This window comes from Macaca nemestrina, chromosome 6 (assembly GCF_043159975.1).
Source record: "Macaca nemestrina isolate mMacNem1 chromosome 6, mMacNem.hap1, whole genome shotgun sequence".
In the NCBI taxonomy this organism is placed as follows: Eukaryota; Metazoa; Chordata; class Mammalia; order Primates; family Cercopithecidae; genus Macaca; species Macaca nemestrina.
The window spans coordinates 115463710-115481965 of NC_092130.1; the positions used below are offsets into that span (position 1 = coordinate 115463710).

At 34.7% G+C, this 18256-nt stretch overlaps 1 protein-coding gene across 7 annotated transcripts in view; it reads left to right on the forward strand.

The window, feature by feature from the left end:
* LOC105499433 (phosphodiesterase 4D) overlaps positions 1-18256 on the forward strand; it is a 1582997-nt gene that overhangs the window by 514599 nt on the left and 1050142 nt on the right. For 2 of the 7 annotated variants that reach the window (XM_024786952.2, XM_071097875.1), the window contains exon 3: positions 8982-9054. The exons of the other annotated variants lie outside the window; for them this stretch is intronic. In XM_024786952.2, coding sequence (XP_024642720.2) covers positions 9043-9054 — 12 coding nt within the window. In that variant the 5' untranslated portion in view covers positions 8982-9042. The remainder of the gene's footprint in view (positions 1-8981; positions 9055-18256) is intronic. 7 annotated transcript variants of the gene reach the window in all.

Below are 18256 nucleotides of genomic sequence, written 5' to 3' on the forward strand. Positions count from 1 at the left end.
ATTAAAGGTAAAAAGGTTAAAAGTTGAAAAGAAAGGTCAGTGTTGGAGACCATTAGTTCTTGGCCAAAAGCTGTTGGCCTTGGGAGAGGTGGAAGTTTGAGGTCAGGGATCACAGTTATAGGAGAATACACAGTGATGGTGAAGATTGGAGCCAGAAAATAAGTCAGGATTATATGGGGTCCAAAAAAGCAGAGTCAGGGCACTCATGAATCCAAACCAGATACAGAAACTTCGGGAGTCAGAGAGCAGAAATCGGACATAGGCAAGAAATCCAGGAAAACAAGAATTAGATATGCCCAATATGTTGAAACAAATAGCTATGGGGTGCAAAGGCAAGAGAAAAATCAGTGGCTCCAAACATAATTATAGCCAAAAGTAAAACCTCGTCACAGTGTGTGGGCAGATCTTGAGCCACAGGTGGAAAAAGACATCTGGTTAGAATAGGATGGGAGCAAATTGGTAGCTCCCGACACGCATCAGAACCCCTTTAAATTTTCATGGGATTCAGGTTGTTCCTTCAATTATTTCAATGATCTAATCTTTAACTGCTTGAGAATATGATGTTTTCCTAAAAAGGGACTCCCACACAGAAACTGTCAGGCTATGAAGTTGTCGATGGCATTTGTAGTACTCACACAGTTCAAAAAAATGATGCTATCTCTACCATCTTTTGTTCCATCTGTAGAACAGTCAGTTTTTTTGGTTATAGCAGTTGTCTTCCTTGAATGTGTTCCTACTCAGAGGGAAATCAGAATTGCCAGTGCTCCTCTCTAAGTCTCAGTTGCAGAAATCAGGATTTTTTCTGAATCATTATGAGCATCTTATCTTTCCTCATGCTGATTATTATTTCAGTCTGAAAGCTTATGCTATCTTATAAAGTCACATTGTACTTTCGTTTTTCCATTGAAAATTCTGAATAGAATAAAATGAAATCATTGAAAGTCATGTTTAAGAAAAGTAGAGTTTCTTGATTAAAAAGAAGAAATTTAGAGCGGCATTCAAAAGAAATACATTAAAAGGAAAAAGAAGTATGCATTCACGCAGTTCTTGTTGGGGAGGATAGCTTCTTTTCTTTATCATTAGAACCATTAAGAAGTTCATTTAATTTCTTTTAAAGATTTCAATTATGAATGTATCTTAGGCATTGATAGGGAGTAATTTTTAGATCTGACTTTTTTTATATAGTATTGTTCATTTTTATAGCTTTTCTGAGATTCTTGGCAGTGAGTCAGCACACAGCATTTCTACCTGTAGTCCAGTTTATATGAGTCCTACTTTCATGCACCACTGTCATGGTGATGTCTCGGTTGGTAGCAATCACGGTCAGTAGCCTGAAGATCTATAGCATCTAAATATGTAGAATGAATTTTTAATGTCTATGAGAGCCTTTGTTTCTCCAGTACCAGGTTTCTTTGTGGACCCTGAATCTGAGGAGAACATAACTGTCAATTAGAACCACTTTTTAAGAATTGCCGTAATTAAGATTTTTGATGATCAAGTTATTAATTGGGAAACAGTGTCTCTATATTTTGTTCTGATGCTTTTTTATGTCCTAGAGCAAGGGTCAGCATACTTTTACTGTGAATGGCTTGGTAGTAAATATTTTCAGCTTTGTGGGCCACATCATCTCTGCTACAAATACTAAACTGCCATGTGGCACAACAGCAGAAAAGGACCTATGCATAGACTGCTGTCTTTAATGTCAATATAGTATCAGTGGAAAAGACAGGGCTTAATAAAAACTTTGTGTAATATGATCTCTTTGGCATAAAATTAAGAAATACGTAGAAGTAAACATTGTTACAAAAACTTTTGCAAATGTGTGTCCCTTTTCCCAGCACTCATGAATAACAGTCATTTCTAAACAGACTTCTCTGTTTTTGCCAAGTATTATTTATTCTCATATAGTAACAGTTTAGGACAGGTGTCAGCAAACTACTGCCACAGGCTAAATCCTGCACCTTGTCTTCTCCTCTCATGCCACATAGATATTCAAATGAGGAATCTATGCATAGGTGTTTGACCCACCCATCAGCAGAACATGCCCTTTCTGGAGCTCCGTTTCTCACTCTCAATAGTGCTGACCGCTTAGGAGGAGCTGTCCATGTTCTTTTGTTTGAAATTCCCTATGAAAAAGTGACATCTTTTGCGAAGTGATTGCTGGCACTAATGGGGCCTTTTTGTGTTTGCAGACCTGTTTTCCTCAGTGAAGCTAGCAGGGACTGGTAAGGAATCAGAATTACAATCTCGTCTTTATTAGCACTGTGTTTGCATCAGTCCTCTCTTGAGAAACAGTGCAAGTTGAGATAAATTTCTCCTGTGAAGTGATACAATTCATTTTCATCTCACATACGCATGGCCTTGGTGCCATCCAGAACACACTTTTTGCTGTTGTTGATGTAACTGAGATGTTTTTAAGAGGTTTTAGTTTGAGTTTATTTTAGATAATACCAATAATTGAATGATTTACTAGTGTTTACTACAGAGGTTTAAAAAATCATTACTACCTATAAAATTGAATAAAGTAAAAATGATTTAGAACTAAAGATAATCTCAAAATTGCACATTAGATAACTATCCTATAGTAGAAGATATTCAGTCTGCATCACAATATTTGAAACAAATACAACATTTCACCATAAGACAAGAGCAAAATGCACAAAGAATCGAGTGATCCATGCAATAGACTTTATGAACACAAAGCCTGTGGCCAAAATGAGGCAAGAGGAAGTATCAGGGGTACAGAGACGTCATGTGCAGTACCACATACCACCCCTGGGGAGTGATAAACTTTTTTGTGTATTTGCATTTGACTGATTTCACTATGTAAAAACATAATATGGTGGGGAAAATCACATCTGAATCCACAAAGTGTCCATGGTATATTGATATGTACCCCTAATTTATCAATTTTGTATGAACTTCTTTGCATTAGAGAAACATGTTTCAGATTACATTGTGCTTTGCAAGTGTTTGCACGTTGCAAACTATGTACTTATCTCATTGAATCTTCACAATTACTGCATGCAGTGGGCACTATTTTCATACCTGTTCTACAGATGAGTAGACATATAAAAGTTAAATAACTTGCCAGAGGCTTTGAGGAAATACATAACAGTATATTAGAGATGGGATTGAATGATTCTAATTTTCAGGAAGAAGAGGAAAGTGAATTCTCCCCAGTTATATCCTTAGGGAGTAGGACATTAATCATATTTCTTTTAGTTCTTTTTGCAAATGTTACTTTCACAGAGGCTTCTCATGGATCCCTGTCTAAAATTACTCCCCATTCTATAGACTTTTGTTTAAAAAAAATAGAGGCCACAATGTACATACTCCAAGGCCAACTGCCATTAACCATGTAGCCAAAATTTAAATTATCCCTTTTCCCCAAAATACTAGCTCTAACCATAAACAAAATGGGAAATGTGAGCTTTTCATCCTTGTCAAAATGACTCAGTAAAATTAAACCAATCAGCTGCAGACAAATCAGCTTAAACAGTTTTACTTGTCCTAAAAGGAATATAAGTTTATAATAGCCAACCACAGTGAAGACGGATATAGTTCCTTAATTACGCTTTATAAGCTGCATTTTAAATGCTGTGAACAGAGCTTTTTACCACTTTTGATTTGAGGTCCCTGGTTTGCAAACTGTCCTTTTGTATGCTCAATAAACTTTAAAAAAAATTTCTAACTTGATCTGATTTTAATTTTAACACATTCTCTTTACTTTAGCACTTTTTATATCCTAAACACATGACACTAACATTCTATATAGCTCACTTGTTTATATTGTTTATTTTCTCTTCCCCTACACTGAAATTCTATGAAGGCAGGAATTTTTGTCATTGTCACACTACTGTATTTCCGATGCCTAATATAGGCGCTCGATAAATAATTATTGAATGGATGAATGAATCAATTGATTAATCTTGGGAAAAGTTCTTAATGCATCTTTAAAAAAAAAAATCTTGTGAGCCTTTCGAAAGGAAAGCGGTGATCACCTGGAGTTTGTATTAGGTCACTAATAGTAAAGCATATAATTAAATAACTTACTTTTCCCATAAGACCAGTGTATCCAAGGAGTGCTGTTCCCACTGTCTGTCTGAATTTCAACAACGCTTGATAAAACCTTCCATGATGAACTTATGCTTAAGATGTAGGAAGGCAGTTGACAATACTGTTAGGCGAGTCACAGCTGAATGCCTCTATTCATGAATCAATGTTTAGAGAGAGACCTCTAGTAACTGGCTGGAGGATTTGGTTTTCACATTTCCTATTCACGATTTTCATTGTTAATTTTGAGGGTGGCATTAATGGCATAAGGAGCTAATCCACAAATGAAACAAAAATGGCAGGAACCATTAATACGGCTGTTAACAAAATCAGCATACAAAAATTACTTGACCAACTAAAGGGGAGAGGTAAATATAATAAGACAAAACACTAAAATGAAAATGTAAAAGTCTAAAACACCAGAGAGAAGTAGTAACTAATGTTGTTTGAGGAGCAATAGGAGCTAAGGTGAGACCTAGTTTAATAACAACTGTAGGTTTAGGTGGTAGTTACATAAGCATAAATCAATAATATGACGTTATTCCCCACCCCCCAAATATTCATTAATTCTTGGGTTTCATGAATAGAACTGGGTTTAGAATAGAAAAGGTAATGATTTGGCTGTAAATTTATGTTGCTTCTCCCATACCTAGAACTATGACCCCAACCCAGGGCAATTCATTTTAAGAACATTGAGAAGTAGTGTACACCTAAAACTTGTAATCCTCATTGAAAGATGAGTCAAAACTGTATCACATGAAGAATATCTAAAGCCGTGGTTCCAAACTTATGGCCTTCAGATGTGTTTTAAATAGACCATATGGGGTTTTCAGAAATTTGAATTTGTGGCAAATGTTTCAAAATTAGTAGATGTCTCATTAAATATGGATTTCTGGGATTTACTCTTGCTACTGTGAAGGTGTATGATCCTGTATTTGCGCTCCTCTCAGACCGCTTTACTCATTTACTTTAAATGTCTGGTGCCTATGGCAATCGGGGTGCTAACAACTGGGGGGATAAAAAAAGGACTGGGAAATTCATGGCCTGTAAAACAAGGTTGGGGTGGGAGAGATACAAATATATCTGGAGGGCTTTAATAGGGCAGAGAAATTAGACCCAATCTTTGTGTCCCCAAAACATTAAACACTGGTGTTAATAAGAAAACTTATTCCCATTAACTATATAGAATAACTATCTTATAGTGACTTGAGACTTGCTGTTTTATTCATCTTTTGTTCATCAATACCGAGAAGAGTTTCTGACAATGGTTGTACTCAGCAACTCTTAACTGAATAAATGTGGCAAAACAGGTTGTGAGTGGTGAATTCCATTCCAGGAGCAGCTAGAATGTATGCTCTTTGAGAGCAGAGATCTTTGTCAATTTTGTTTACAGCTATATCAGAGCACCTAAATCAGTGCCTGCCATGTAGTAGGAGCTCATTAAATATTTGTAGATTTCATAATTGGAGATATTCAAACATAGAATCATGGTCTACTTGCCAGTGCTGTAGGAAAAATTAATTGACAATACAAGCAGAGGGTCATGAAACAAGGGAAACACTGAAGTAGATGACATTTAAAGTCACTGCCAACTCTGAAAGTCTATCAGACAGTGACATAGAATGGGATTACGTAGTTTACATTAACTATTAAACATAGTAAAGTTAAAGTAGAGTAGGTATGTGTGATAACAAAACTGAGAAAGCAGTTTGCCAGTTATTTATTTATGGTATGGACAGGAAATTACTGGCTAGATTTTTAAATGAAAATATCCAACAGTTGAAGATTTTTCTGATATTTAACTATATCTTACATCTTATATCCATAGTGATGACAGTGATTATTCCATTTTCAATCGTTTTGTGCCATCTAAGCAGCAGTTAATCATTCCTGTGTGATGAAAATATACTTTTATTCCCTGATATTTGTAATTTAACTTACAAAACACATGTTGCCTTGAGGTTTGGCATGCTTTGCTATTCTATCCTTCAAGGAGACCCATGATGACAAATCAAACCATTGAGAACTGATTTCAGTTTTCATTGCTTCCGGTGGTAACTGAAGGTGACGTTTTGAAAAATCATACTATAACTAACCTAGAAAATAATGTTCAGAGGCCAACATGTGGCAAAGGAACACATAGCTAAGTCTATAGTTTTTAAATGCTTGTAAAAATTCTATGCACCTTTTATTGTGAAGGTCTAGCATTTTAATATTTTTAAAATCAAGAAAGATGAAAAATTTCTTTATAAATTTGAAGGGAAAATAAAAAGTCTAAAGCCCTGAATTTGAGTTCTAGAAATGAATGTATTTAAAATGCAGTCCTGAGGTGCTGTATGCTAACTATGTAAAGCATTAGCTTATTAAATTCTGGGAAACTTACGTTTATTTGAAGCTGGATATGGTAATAGATTTTTGTTAAATGTTATTTTATGAGGGATAACATTTTCTTCTGCATAGATTCAGGAAAAAAGAAAAGAAGCACTTAATTGTTAAAAGGTTAGTGGATACTTAATGGTTGGATTAGACCTATGCATCATCATGTTTACAGCACAGAACAATGGGAGAAATTTCTTTTATAGAGTGGTGCCACATAAGCTTAACATCCTGTATCATCATTGTCATCATTATTATGTTTTGAGTAGACAAGCGTCTATCTCTGAGGAATACTTAGCAATTTATGATTTGTTTTAATTAGTTTTCCCAGCCTTCTCATAGGGCATGGGGGACATATTGCTTAACCCTAGTTTTAGAGCAAGCCTTAGGTAAAATGGTGATGCAAGCACTGTTTTATTTTGGTGACTCTTCTGCTTGCAGGGATACCTCCTCTTTGCACAGCACCTTATTTCTCTTTCTGTGAGCTAAAGGAGAAAATTATTATACATTTTTGTACTTAAAAATACATAGTTGAAAATTTCAAATATATGCAAAAGTACAGAGAATAGTATTGGTTAGTGCGAAAGCAATTGTGTTTTTTGCCATTATTTTTAAATTTAAAAATTTGCCATTTAAAAATAATGGCAAAAAACACAATTGCTTTTGCACCAACCTAATATAACGCATCTTGAATACTCATCACACAGTTTTAACAATTCTCTATATACAACTAGTTCTTGTTTCATCTGTGCCCCTACTCATATTTCCTTCCTCTACAATTATTTTCAAACGAATTCAATACACAATATTTCTTCATCTGTAAGTCCTTTAGTGTGTACCTAAAACTAGTCTTTTAAAAATTACCTCAAAAACATTAAGATGCTTGTAAATTTTCCTAACAAATTTCCTAATAATTTCTTATTATCAAATTAAGCTAATTTTAAAAATAATTTTATTAAAAATTTAGTTTTTTGGTATGAAATGGTAGCAAGTAAGGTTAACAGATCGAAATCATTATGTGTTTGAATTCTCTTTTAGACTATAAATTTCCTCTTTCTATCCTTTCTCTTGTGCCCTTTAAAAAAAAAAACTGGGTCATACATCTAACAGAGTTTCTCATAAGTTCAATTTTGCTAATTGTGTCTCTATCATGTTGTTCAACCTGTCCCTTGAATTTTCTATAATTATTAGTTAAAGGCTTGATAAATGAATAATGTTTTATTATTTTGAGAGGATAAGCATATTTTGTTCCCCAGCTTTATTAAATAATAAATAATAAATAAAAATTGTATATATTTGAAGTAGACATGTTATGACTTGATATATGTATACATTGTATAATGATTACCACAATCAAATTAATCAATGCATCCATCCCTATAAATGGTTACCTTATTCTATGTATATGTATGTGTATGTGTGTGTGTGTATGTGTGTGTGTGTGTGTGGTAAGGATACTTAATATTTACTCTCTTAGCAAACTTAAACAATACAGTATTATTATCTATAGTCACCAAGCTGCAATATTAAGTCCCCATAATGTATTTGTTTTACAACTGAAAGTTAGTATGCTGTGTCCAACATTACCCCATTTCCACCATGTCCCAGATTCTGGCAACCACCTATGAGTTCAACTATTTTAGATTACACATATAAGCAAGATCATACAGCATTTGTCTGTCTGTGTCTGGTTTATTTCAGTTAGCTTAATGTTCTCCAGGTTTATCCATGTTTTCTCAAATGGCAGGATTTTTTTTCTTTTTACTGTTGAATAATATTCCATTGTATATATACCACATTTTCTCTATTAATTCATTTGTCAATGGACACTTACGTTGGTTCCATACCTTGGCTGTTGTCAATAATGCTGCAAGAAACATGACAATGTAGACATCTCTTCAGCATGCTTCTTTCATTTCCTTTGGATATGTACCCAAACATTAGAGTTCTGGACCATATGGTATCTCTATTTTTAATTTTTTGAGGAACCTTCATACTGTTTTCCATACTGGAGGTACCAATTTACGTTTTCACCAACAGTGCTACAGGTGTTCCCTATTCTCCACATCATCACCAACACTTTTTATAACCATCCTAACGGGTGTGAGAAGATACCTCATTGTGGTTTTGATGTGCATTTCCCTGGTGATTAATGATGGTGAAGACCATTTTATATACCTTTTGGTCATTTGTATGTCATCTTTGGAGAAATGTCTATTCAAGTCCTTTGCCTATTTTTAAAATGGGTTATTGGAGTGTTTACTATTGAGTTGTAGGGTTTTATTGTGTATTTTGAACATATCAGGTACACTCAGGCCTTTGTATCTGTGAGTTATGCATACAGGGATTCAATTATCTGAGAATCAAAAATATTTGATAAAAAATAAAATAAGAAAACAATAAAAATAATAAGATTAAAAAGTAATATAGTATAATTATTTACATAGTATTTACATAGTATTAGTATTATAAATAATCTAGAGATGATTTAAAGCATACAGGAGAATGCATGTAGGTTATATGCAAATACTATGCTATTTTATATGCAGGACTTGAGCATCTGAAGATTTTGGTTTCTGCAGAGGGTAGGAAAGGTTGAACCAATCCCCCATGGATACCAAGGTAAAACTATGTATGGTTTCCAAATATTTTCTTTCATCCATACGTAGAAAATATTTCATTTTGTTGATTGTTTCCTTTGCTGTGCAAGAGATTTTAAGTCTGATGTAGTTCCATTTATTTTTTATTTTGTTGCCTACACTTTTGGTATCATATTCAAATAATCATCACCAAGACCGGTGTCAAGAAGCTTTCCCACGTTTTCTTCCAGTTTTATGGTTTAATGTTTTAATTTCTTTTAAGTGAGTTTCTGTATTTTATGTAATAAAATATGGATACAGTTTCATTCTTTTGCATATGAACATCCAGTTTCCGCAGGAACATTTATTGAAGAGACTGTTATGTCCCCATTGCATATTATTCATGCCCTTGTCAAAGACTAATTGATTATATACCCAGGGTTTATTTCTGGGATATCTGTTCTGTTCCATTGTTCTGTATGTCTGTTTTGATGCCAGTAACACACTGTTTTGATTACTATAGCTTTGTAATATAGTTTGGAATCAGGGAGTATGACGTTTCCAACTTTGTTCTCTTTTTTTTTTTTGAGACAGAGTCTCACTCTGTTGCCCCAGGCTGGAGTGCAGTGGCACAATCTTGGCTCACTGCAACCTCTGCCTCCCAGGTTCAAGCAATTCTCTGCCTCACCCTCCCTAGTAAGTAGCTGGGATTATAGGCACCTGCCACCACGTTCGGCTAATTTTTTGAATTTTTAGTAGAGATAGGGTTTCACCAACTTGGCCAGGCTGGTCTTGAACTCCTGACCTCGTGATCCACCCACCTAGGCCTCCCAAAGTGCTGGGATTACAGGCATGAGCCACCATGCCCAGCCATTCTTCTTCCTTAAGACTGCCTTGACTCTGCAGGGTCTTTTGTGGTTTCATATGAATTTTAGGATGGTTTTCTCTATTTCTGTGAAAAATTTCATTGAAATTTTGATAAGGATTGCTTTTAATATGTAGATCCCATGTGAACATTTTAACAATATTAAATCTTCCAATCTGTAAATATGGGATATATTTTCATTTTCATTAATGTCTTATAGCTTTAAGTGCAGAGATCTTTCACCTCCTTGGGTAAATTCATTCCTAAGTATTTTATCCTTTTAGATATTATTGTAAATGGGATTTTTAAAATTTTATGGATAGTTTATTATTAGTATATAGAAATGCAACTAGTTGTTGTATGTTGATTTTGAATCCTATAAATTTGCTGAGTTATTTTCTTAATTATGACAGTTTTTTGGTGAAGTCTTTAGAGTTATTTTTTTTTAATATGGAAGATGTCATTTGGATTCCTTTTATTTCTTTTTCTTGCCTAATTGCTCTGGCTAGGGCTTTCATTACTGTGTTGAACACAAGTGGCAAGAGTAAGCATTCTTGTTTTGTTTCAGATTTTAGAGAAGATGGTTTCAGTTTTCCACCATTTAGTGTGATGTTAGCGGTGGACTTCTCAAATGTGGCATTTTTTGTCATGAGGTTCATTCCTTCTGTTCCTAATTTGTTGAGAGTTTTTGTCATGAAAGGATGTTGGATTTTGTCAAATACTGTTTCTGCCTCTATGGAGATGATTATAGATCATATGATCTTTATCCTTCATTCTGTTCATTTGGTATATTACATTTATTGATTTATATAATAAATGTATATTGGATCATACTTGCAAATCTAGGATAAATTCCACTTAATCATGGTGAATGATAGTTTTAATGTGTTGTTGAATTCAGTTTGCTAGTATTTTGTTTAGGACTTTTGCAATTACGTTCACCAGGGATACTGCCCGGTAATTTTTTTTTTCTTACAGTGTCCTTATCTGATTTTGGTCTGAGGGTAATGCTGACCTCATAAAATCCCTTTGCTTTCATCCTATGTGTATCCTTAAGGCTTAAGTGAGTCTCTTATTGTCTCAATATAAGAGCATTTTGTTGGATTTTTTTTTAATTCATTCAGCCACTTTGTGTCTTTTGATTGAATAATTTAATCCATTTATATCCAAGATTAGTTATTATTTATAGGTAAGGAGTTATTACTACCATTTTAAAAATTGCCTTCTGATGGGTTTGTAGTTCTTGTGCTTTCTTTTTGGTTGTTGCTCTCTTTTGTGATTTGTTGATATTTTGTAGTGGTATGCTTTGATACCTTTTTGTCTTTTCTGGATCTAGTAGAGTTTTTTTTTTTTTTTTTTTTTTTTTTCCTTTGTGATCACTATGGGACTTTCAAAAAACATCTTATAGCACCTTATAATTATAATATTTTATTTTAAGCTGATGACAAGTTAATTTCAATCACATACAAAAACTCTACACTTTTACTTTCTCCCATCATTTTGTGCTACTGATGTCACACTTTGCATCTTTTTGTATTGCGTATCCATTAACAAATTATGGTAACTATAGTTTGTTTATTTATTTATTTATTTAATTTATTTTGAGACGGAGTCTTGCTGTCTCTCCCAGGCTGGAGTGCGATGGCGCCATCTCGGCTCGCTGCAAGCTCCGCCTCCCGGGTTCACACCATTCTCCTGCCTCAGCCTCCCAAGTAGCTGGGGCTACAGGCGCCCGCCGCCACTCCCAGCTAATTTTTTGCATTTTTAGTAGAGACGGGGTTTCACCGTGTTAGCCATGATGGTCTCGATTTCCTGACCTCATTATCCGCCTGCCTCGGCCTCCCAAAGTGCTGAGATTACAGGGATGAGCCACCGCACCCGGCTTATTTTTAATTATTTTACCTTTTAACTTTTATTCTAAATTTAGAAATAATTTATACATCATCATTACCACATTCGAGTATACAGAATTCAATTATGTATTTACCTTTTCCAGTGAGTTTTATAGTTATATATGTATTTATGTTGTTATTTAGCAGCTTCTCATTTCAACTTGAAGAATCACTTTAGTATTTCTTATAAGGCAGATCTTATGGTAATGAACATCCTCAGCTTTTGTTTGTCTGGAAATGTCTTTACCTCTCCATTTCTGAAGGCTAACTTTGCAGGGTACAGTAATCTTATTTGGCAGGTTTTTTTTTTTTTAACGTTTTGAATATATTATTCCATATTATTTATTTGTTATCCATGTAGGCTTGCATTGGTGTCTGTGAATTTGAAGAAGCAAACAGTCTTTCATTCTTTACAGGCTCATTTTAACAACCTTCTCTTTTTGGGTCTCTAGGCTGATGGAATTCCCTCTACCATCACAAACAATTATAGTTGGAGCTAGGTCATGTGTCTGCTACTGATTTTGTACTGGAGGCTAGTTAGCAAGCCTATTACCAGGGGCTTTAGCAGGCATAAATCTTGTCTAGTCCCTAGGCAAACTGCATTGTCTCCAAGACATTGTTCAGTAGGACTGTTTTATAACAAGGGTTCACTTCAGGCTTCACAGTTGTTTCCACCAATGGCACACCTGTTATTAGGTATGCAGATAGGTGTGGTTCCCTCTGGATTTCTGAAGGACTCCCCCTGGCTCACTGAGTATGTCCATGGATAGGGAGAACCATCCCCAGATCAACATGAGAGATCCTGGAACTAAGTCACTGCTGCTTCAGGGTCCACATCTGAGAGGACTTTGCTCCAGGGAGTTGGATGGGCATACATCTCTGGGGACAAGATTGACCTTGAGCCAACTCTAAGTGGGAATGGAGCAAAGTTATTGGGCCATTCTCAGAATCTGCTGTGGACCAAGTTTGGCAAGCCTGTCTCTGAGAACATGGATGGGAATGAGTCCTGACAGGTTGCTAAGTGAACAGGACTGCTCTCAGGCCACAGTTTCAGTTTTAGGATATCATAGTTAGCAGACAGCTCTATGCAAAACTCTACTCCTTTATATCTCTGCCCATTTATGTTATCAATGTCACATATTACAGCTTTTTATATTTTGTATTTGTTAACATAGTTTTATACTTTTAGTTTATAATTAAGTTCTATATCAGAGTTAAAAGTAATTTATGCACCACCATTGCAATATTATAAGATTTTTATTTGTCTAAATGTTTACCTTTTCCTTTGTGTTGCTGTCTAGCATACTTTGTCTCAACTCAAAGGACTGCCTTTAGCAATTCTTGTAAGTCAGGTCTAGTGCTCACGAAGCACCTTAGCCATTGTTTATCTTTATTTCTCCTCCATTTTCAAAAGACAGTTTTGCCAGAAAGAGTATGCTTGGTTGACAGATTTTTTTCTTTCAGTACTTTGAATATATTGTCCCACTCCCTTCTGTCCTATAATGTTTCTCTTGAGAAATCTGCTAATGTCATTGAAGGTCCCGTGTACATGATAAGCCATTTTTTCTTCCTGCTTTCAAGATTCCCTTTTTGTCTTTGATGTTTGACAGTTTGATTATAATTTATGTTGGTATGTTGGTTTTTCCAAGTCTGAGTTTTATGAGTGCCTTGAATTTGTTTATTTCCTTCTTCAGATTTGGCAAGTATCTAGCCATTATTTTTTTCAAATAAGCTTTCTGTCCCTCTCTCTTTCTATCTCCTTCTCAGATTTGCATTATGTGTATGTTGGAACATTTGATGGTGTTCCATAAGTTTCTTAGTCTTTCTTCACTTTTCTTCATTCATTTTTTTTTCTCTTTATATCTCTGGCTTCATAATTTTAAGTGGCCTCTCTTTGAATTCATTTATTCTTTCTTCTGCTTGATCAGGTCATCTGTTGAAATGCTCTAGTGAACTTTTCAACTCAGTTACTGTATTCTTCATCTCCACGAATGTTTGTTTTCTTTTTAAAGTTTGTTGATATTCTCATTTTGGCATCATTTTCCTAATTTCATTTAGTTTTCCATCTGTGTTCTCTTGTAGCACATTGAGCTTCTTTAAGATGATTATTTTTAATTATTTGCCAAGTAACATAAATTCTTATTTCTTTCTGGTTGGTACCTGGAGATGTATTTTGTTTCTTTGATTGTGTCATGTTTCCCTGTTTATTCATGTGCCTAGTTATTTTTTCTGTGATTTGTGCATTTGAAAAAGCAGCTACCTCTTCAGTCCTTATAAATTGGCTTCATACAAGGGAAGACTTTTACCAATTAGCCCACATAGAGATTTTGGGGGCCTCTCCAGTTTTTTTACCAAGGGATACATCTTCTTTGAATCTGTCTGTGTTCTTTCCCAGTTAGACAAATTTGCTTCTTTTTCTTCCAAGAGCTTTTATTATCTTTCTCCATCCAGTGTCTGTCTGTACCACTGCAAGTTCTGTGGCATTGCAATAAGCCACTGAGTTATCTTTTGCTCTCTGCAGACCCCAGGCATCCAAAGTATGTGGATTCCATTAGTGCTCTGAATCAGGCAAGACAGAAACCAGTCTCTCAGACAACACTCTGAAAAACCAGGACATTGGACATACATTCCACTCTTCTCTTTCTCTCCTAAGGGAGAAGTCAAAAGGTGGGATTTTTTTTTTCCTGATGACATCAAGCTGTGCTGGCTTGGGGGAAGGGCTGTCATGGTTGATATGAAATGCCTTTTCTCATCTATTTCAATGAGATTGTTATTTTCTTTAAGTTTGCCTCAGACACTGCAACTTCTTAACTGGTTTCTATAATTTTCATAAAACTTTTTGGATCATATATTATTACTACATTGGCGTCTCTGGTAGAGAATTAGATCTCTCGCTGATGAAACTCTATAGACTGCTTTTACAGTATTTAATATTGCTCTTATTTCATCTCACATGTACATAGTCACCTTCCTAACACTTATATAATTGTTCTCTCTGCAATAGCTAATAGTGTTTCCTGTAACACATATTGACATATACTAAGTTCTTATATAAGAAAATATTTAATGGGATTTTGTATTTTTCCACTAAACATTCTGTTGATTATTTGAAGGTACCACACTTTTTGTTGTTATTGTGGCTTCATGGTAAAATTTTTTTGTATAAGGCAAGACCATCCCCATGTTATATTTTATAACATGGCCTAATTCCTCCAAAAAGTAAAATTAAAAAACTAAAAAAGAGATTATTTTCTTGCAATAACATTAAACTTAGAAAATTATTGCAAGAACATCAGTCTTGATTATGTAAATCTTTGAAAAGTTATATAGATTTCTTCACGTAAGTTCTACTTATTTCTTTTTGAGCTTATTTTTAAACATTTTTGTTTTGTTTGTTTTTATAAATGAGATGTTGGTGTGATAGTTTTAACAACTGGTCTTTGATTTTTATAAATAAAAGGCTTTTGCATATTTTACTTTAAAACTGGAGAAATTTACCTATTCTTACTTTCAATTATTTTTCAGTTGATTTATTTGGGTTTCCTACATTTAACTAAGTTGTAATCAAATAAGGATAAAGTTGCCTTCACTTTTCTCACAGTTTTATGCCTCCTATTTCTATTCCTCACATTGGGTTACTGGATTTGTTAGAGGTTTTTGAAAAATGGGGGCAATGTTACATGTGAGCTAAAACTATGAACGTTGATATCAACTAAACCTGGTCTCAAAACTCTGAAGGATCCTCAGTTCATTTAGAACTTAGAGGTCTTAAAAGACGAGGTGGCTAGAGAGAGGTCTGCACACACATTGCCATGAATCCTCAGACCACATAAGACACTCTCTTTTGTCTGAAACAAGGCTGGAGCCATGCCTAGATGGCCTGTGGAAAGCTCCCATGGAACCAGCCTGCTGTTCTCATTCCAGGCAAACTAACCTCTCTGTGGTTGATGGTGTCACTATGGACAAACTAACCTGTTTAAGCTTCATTTTCCAAATCTGTATCATGGGAATAGTAACAGTTTTTTGTACAGTTTTTATAAAATCAATTAGCTGCCTATACAATATATGTAATACAACAAATATTACTAATTTTCTACGATTATCCTGATCTTAAGCATGAACCTATGCTTCACCAGTAGCTATAATGTTAAATATAAATTTAATATAAACATTTTTTTGATTCATAGTTTGTTTATCAAGGAAATATTTTGTAGTTATCTGAATGTCAAAGCCAAAAGCAAAGCAACATTTCTGACTCTCTGCATGTGGAGAGGGAACTTAGCTTTACTTTGTCTCCTCTTTCCTCCCCACAGCCCAATATTTGTTAATTTATTCTAGATTTACATACCCAGTTTATCACTGTAAATATATCATCACTTAAATGATGATTTTAGATTTTGCTTTCATGTTTATACACATAGTTTTGATTGATATTGGTATTTAAGTAAAACTTGAGAATGAAGACAATAGATTCTTTGTATTTCTTTTAAGGTTGTGATTTGACCACTGATTCCTCAAGTGAGAAACTTTTCAAAACACTTGAAAGAGTAAACTGACTGAGTTTTAACCTATACTTACTGTAAGACAGAATTTTTAGCTGCTAAAAAATCAATGTTAGTTTCTTTTCTACACTTGGGATTCTATTACTGTATGTAACTGTGAAGGAAATAATTGACAGAACTCATGTTTCTCCTTAATTTTTTTCCTTCCTCTACTAACAAAATAGAATTGACTTTATTTTTTAAAGTCACCCAGGAAATGTACAATGCTATTTACAAAAGGTTAATTGAATCCTAGAGTTGCAGATTGAGTTTCTTGTTGATGAGAATGCACTAATATTACTGAATGAGAGATTTTTCTGTTCCTTTTTGGAAACTTTTTGGAAGTTTTGATGACTGAGTTATAGGGAATGGCTTTGGAAAGACTTCAGTGATTTCTGTCTCTTCTAATCAGTATGAAATCACAGCCTATATTTGGATTATGCTCTGTGAATGTTTGAAACCTATCTGTTATCTTTTTGTTAACCTGAGGTAGAAATTCTCATTTTTTTACAGAATTAATTTTGCAGAGTATCTTTTCTGTATCAGTATACAAATATCCATTTGAAAATTGATTGTGTTAAGTCGGTACAGTGCCCTTTTCTGTATTAAAAGACATTAGGATGTTTATTGCCTTGACTTGTGAGTTTCCTGTAAGGTTATTTGGGCAATAATAGCATTCAGTTTTAAGATACAACATATATAATAAGTAATGAGACAAGAGGAAAAACATTTTGCATAAGGCTTAGAGAATCTTAAGTCTTATTTTCCATTATTGCTTTAGTGCATTATTAACAATTTCATGGAGACATGATTGACTAATATATGAAGGAAATGTCTACTATTGGCATATAATATGTTAAAATTGCAAATATGACTTTTAATCAACTGTGATAATAGTCTATTAAATTGTATCCTAGTCCTTGAAGAGTCACTAATATTACCTTGTTTATACTACAAACTTAGATATAGGGAAATTTTACTTTTACAGAACTTAATGTTGCACCAAACTAATTGGACAGGTAAAAAAGGAACGTGACATTGGAAGTGATAAAACAAAACCCATCCTCTGCCTACGACTGTCTTCTTCCTGGACTTATCTGACTATTTAACATGCTAACCTTTACAATGCTCTGCATAGTGTAGGCCCTCTGAAAGCACTTGAGTGCCTGAAATCTTTCATTCTTATTTAAAACAAAATAGGTGAAAATACTTAATCATGATGTCTATATATTTGAGAGTATTTGAATATGGGGAGAGACCCAACCAGTTTGAGTGGCTGAAGTTTTGGAATTTTTATAGAAATTCCCTATTATGTGTTTCAACTTCATGTCTGACTTAAAATAATAGTTACAATACAACATTGCTAGTAACACCAATGTCTAATACCATTTCCTCTTTCCCAATTTCTTGCAATTGAAGACATGGAGATGAGTATGTCTATATGCTTCACTCTTTCCTCAGCAAGGTTTATTTAGCATATGGTTTGTTCCAGGCACTGGCTAAGTACTAGGGGTACAAAAGTTGTTTTGGCTCCCTTCCTTCCAGATGTGTCCATGTGTACAGGCTAACAGTGAATAGTCACATAGGCAGATCACTCTCCTACATTTTTCAGGCTGAAGGCTGACTTGGTGTCATAAATAAAAAGGCAGAAGATATTTGTATTCATTGTCTTGGATGATATTTTTAACCTGAGTGGGCAGATTGAAAAGAAAAATGAGGGTGGGCTCAGTGGCTCACACCTGTAATCCCATCACTTTGGGAGGCCAAGGCGGGTGGATCACCTGAGGTCAGAAGTCTGAGACCAGCCTGGCCAACATGATGAAATCCCATCTCTACTAAAAATACAAAAAAATTAGCTGGGCGTGGTGGCGGGTGTCTGTAATCCCAGCTACTTGGGAGGCTGAGGTAGGAGAATCGCTTGAACCTGGAAGGCGGGTTTGCAGTGAG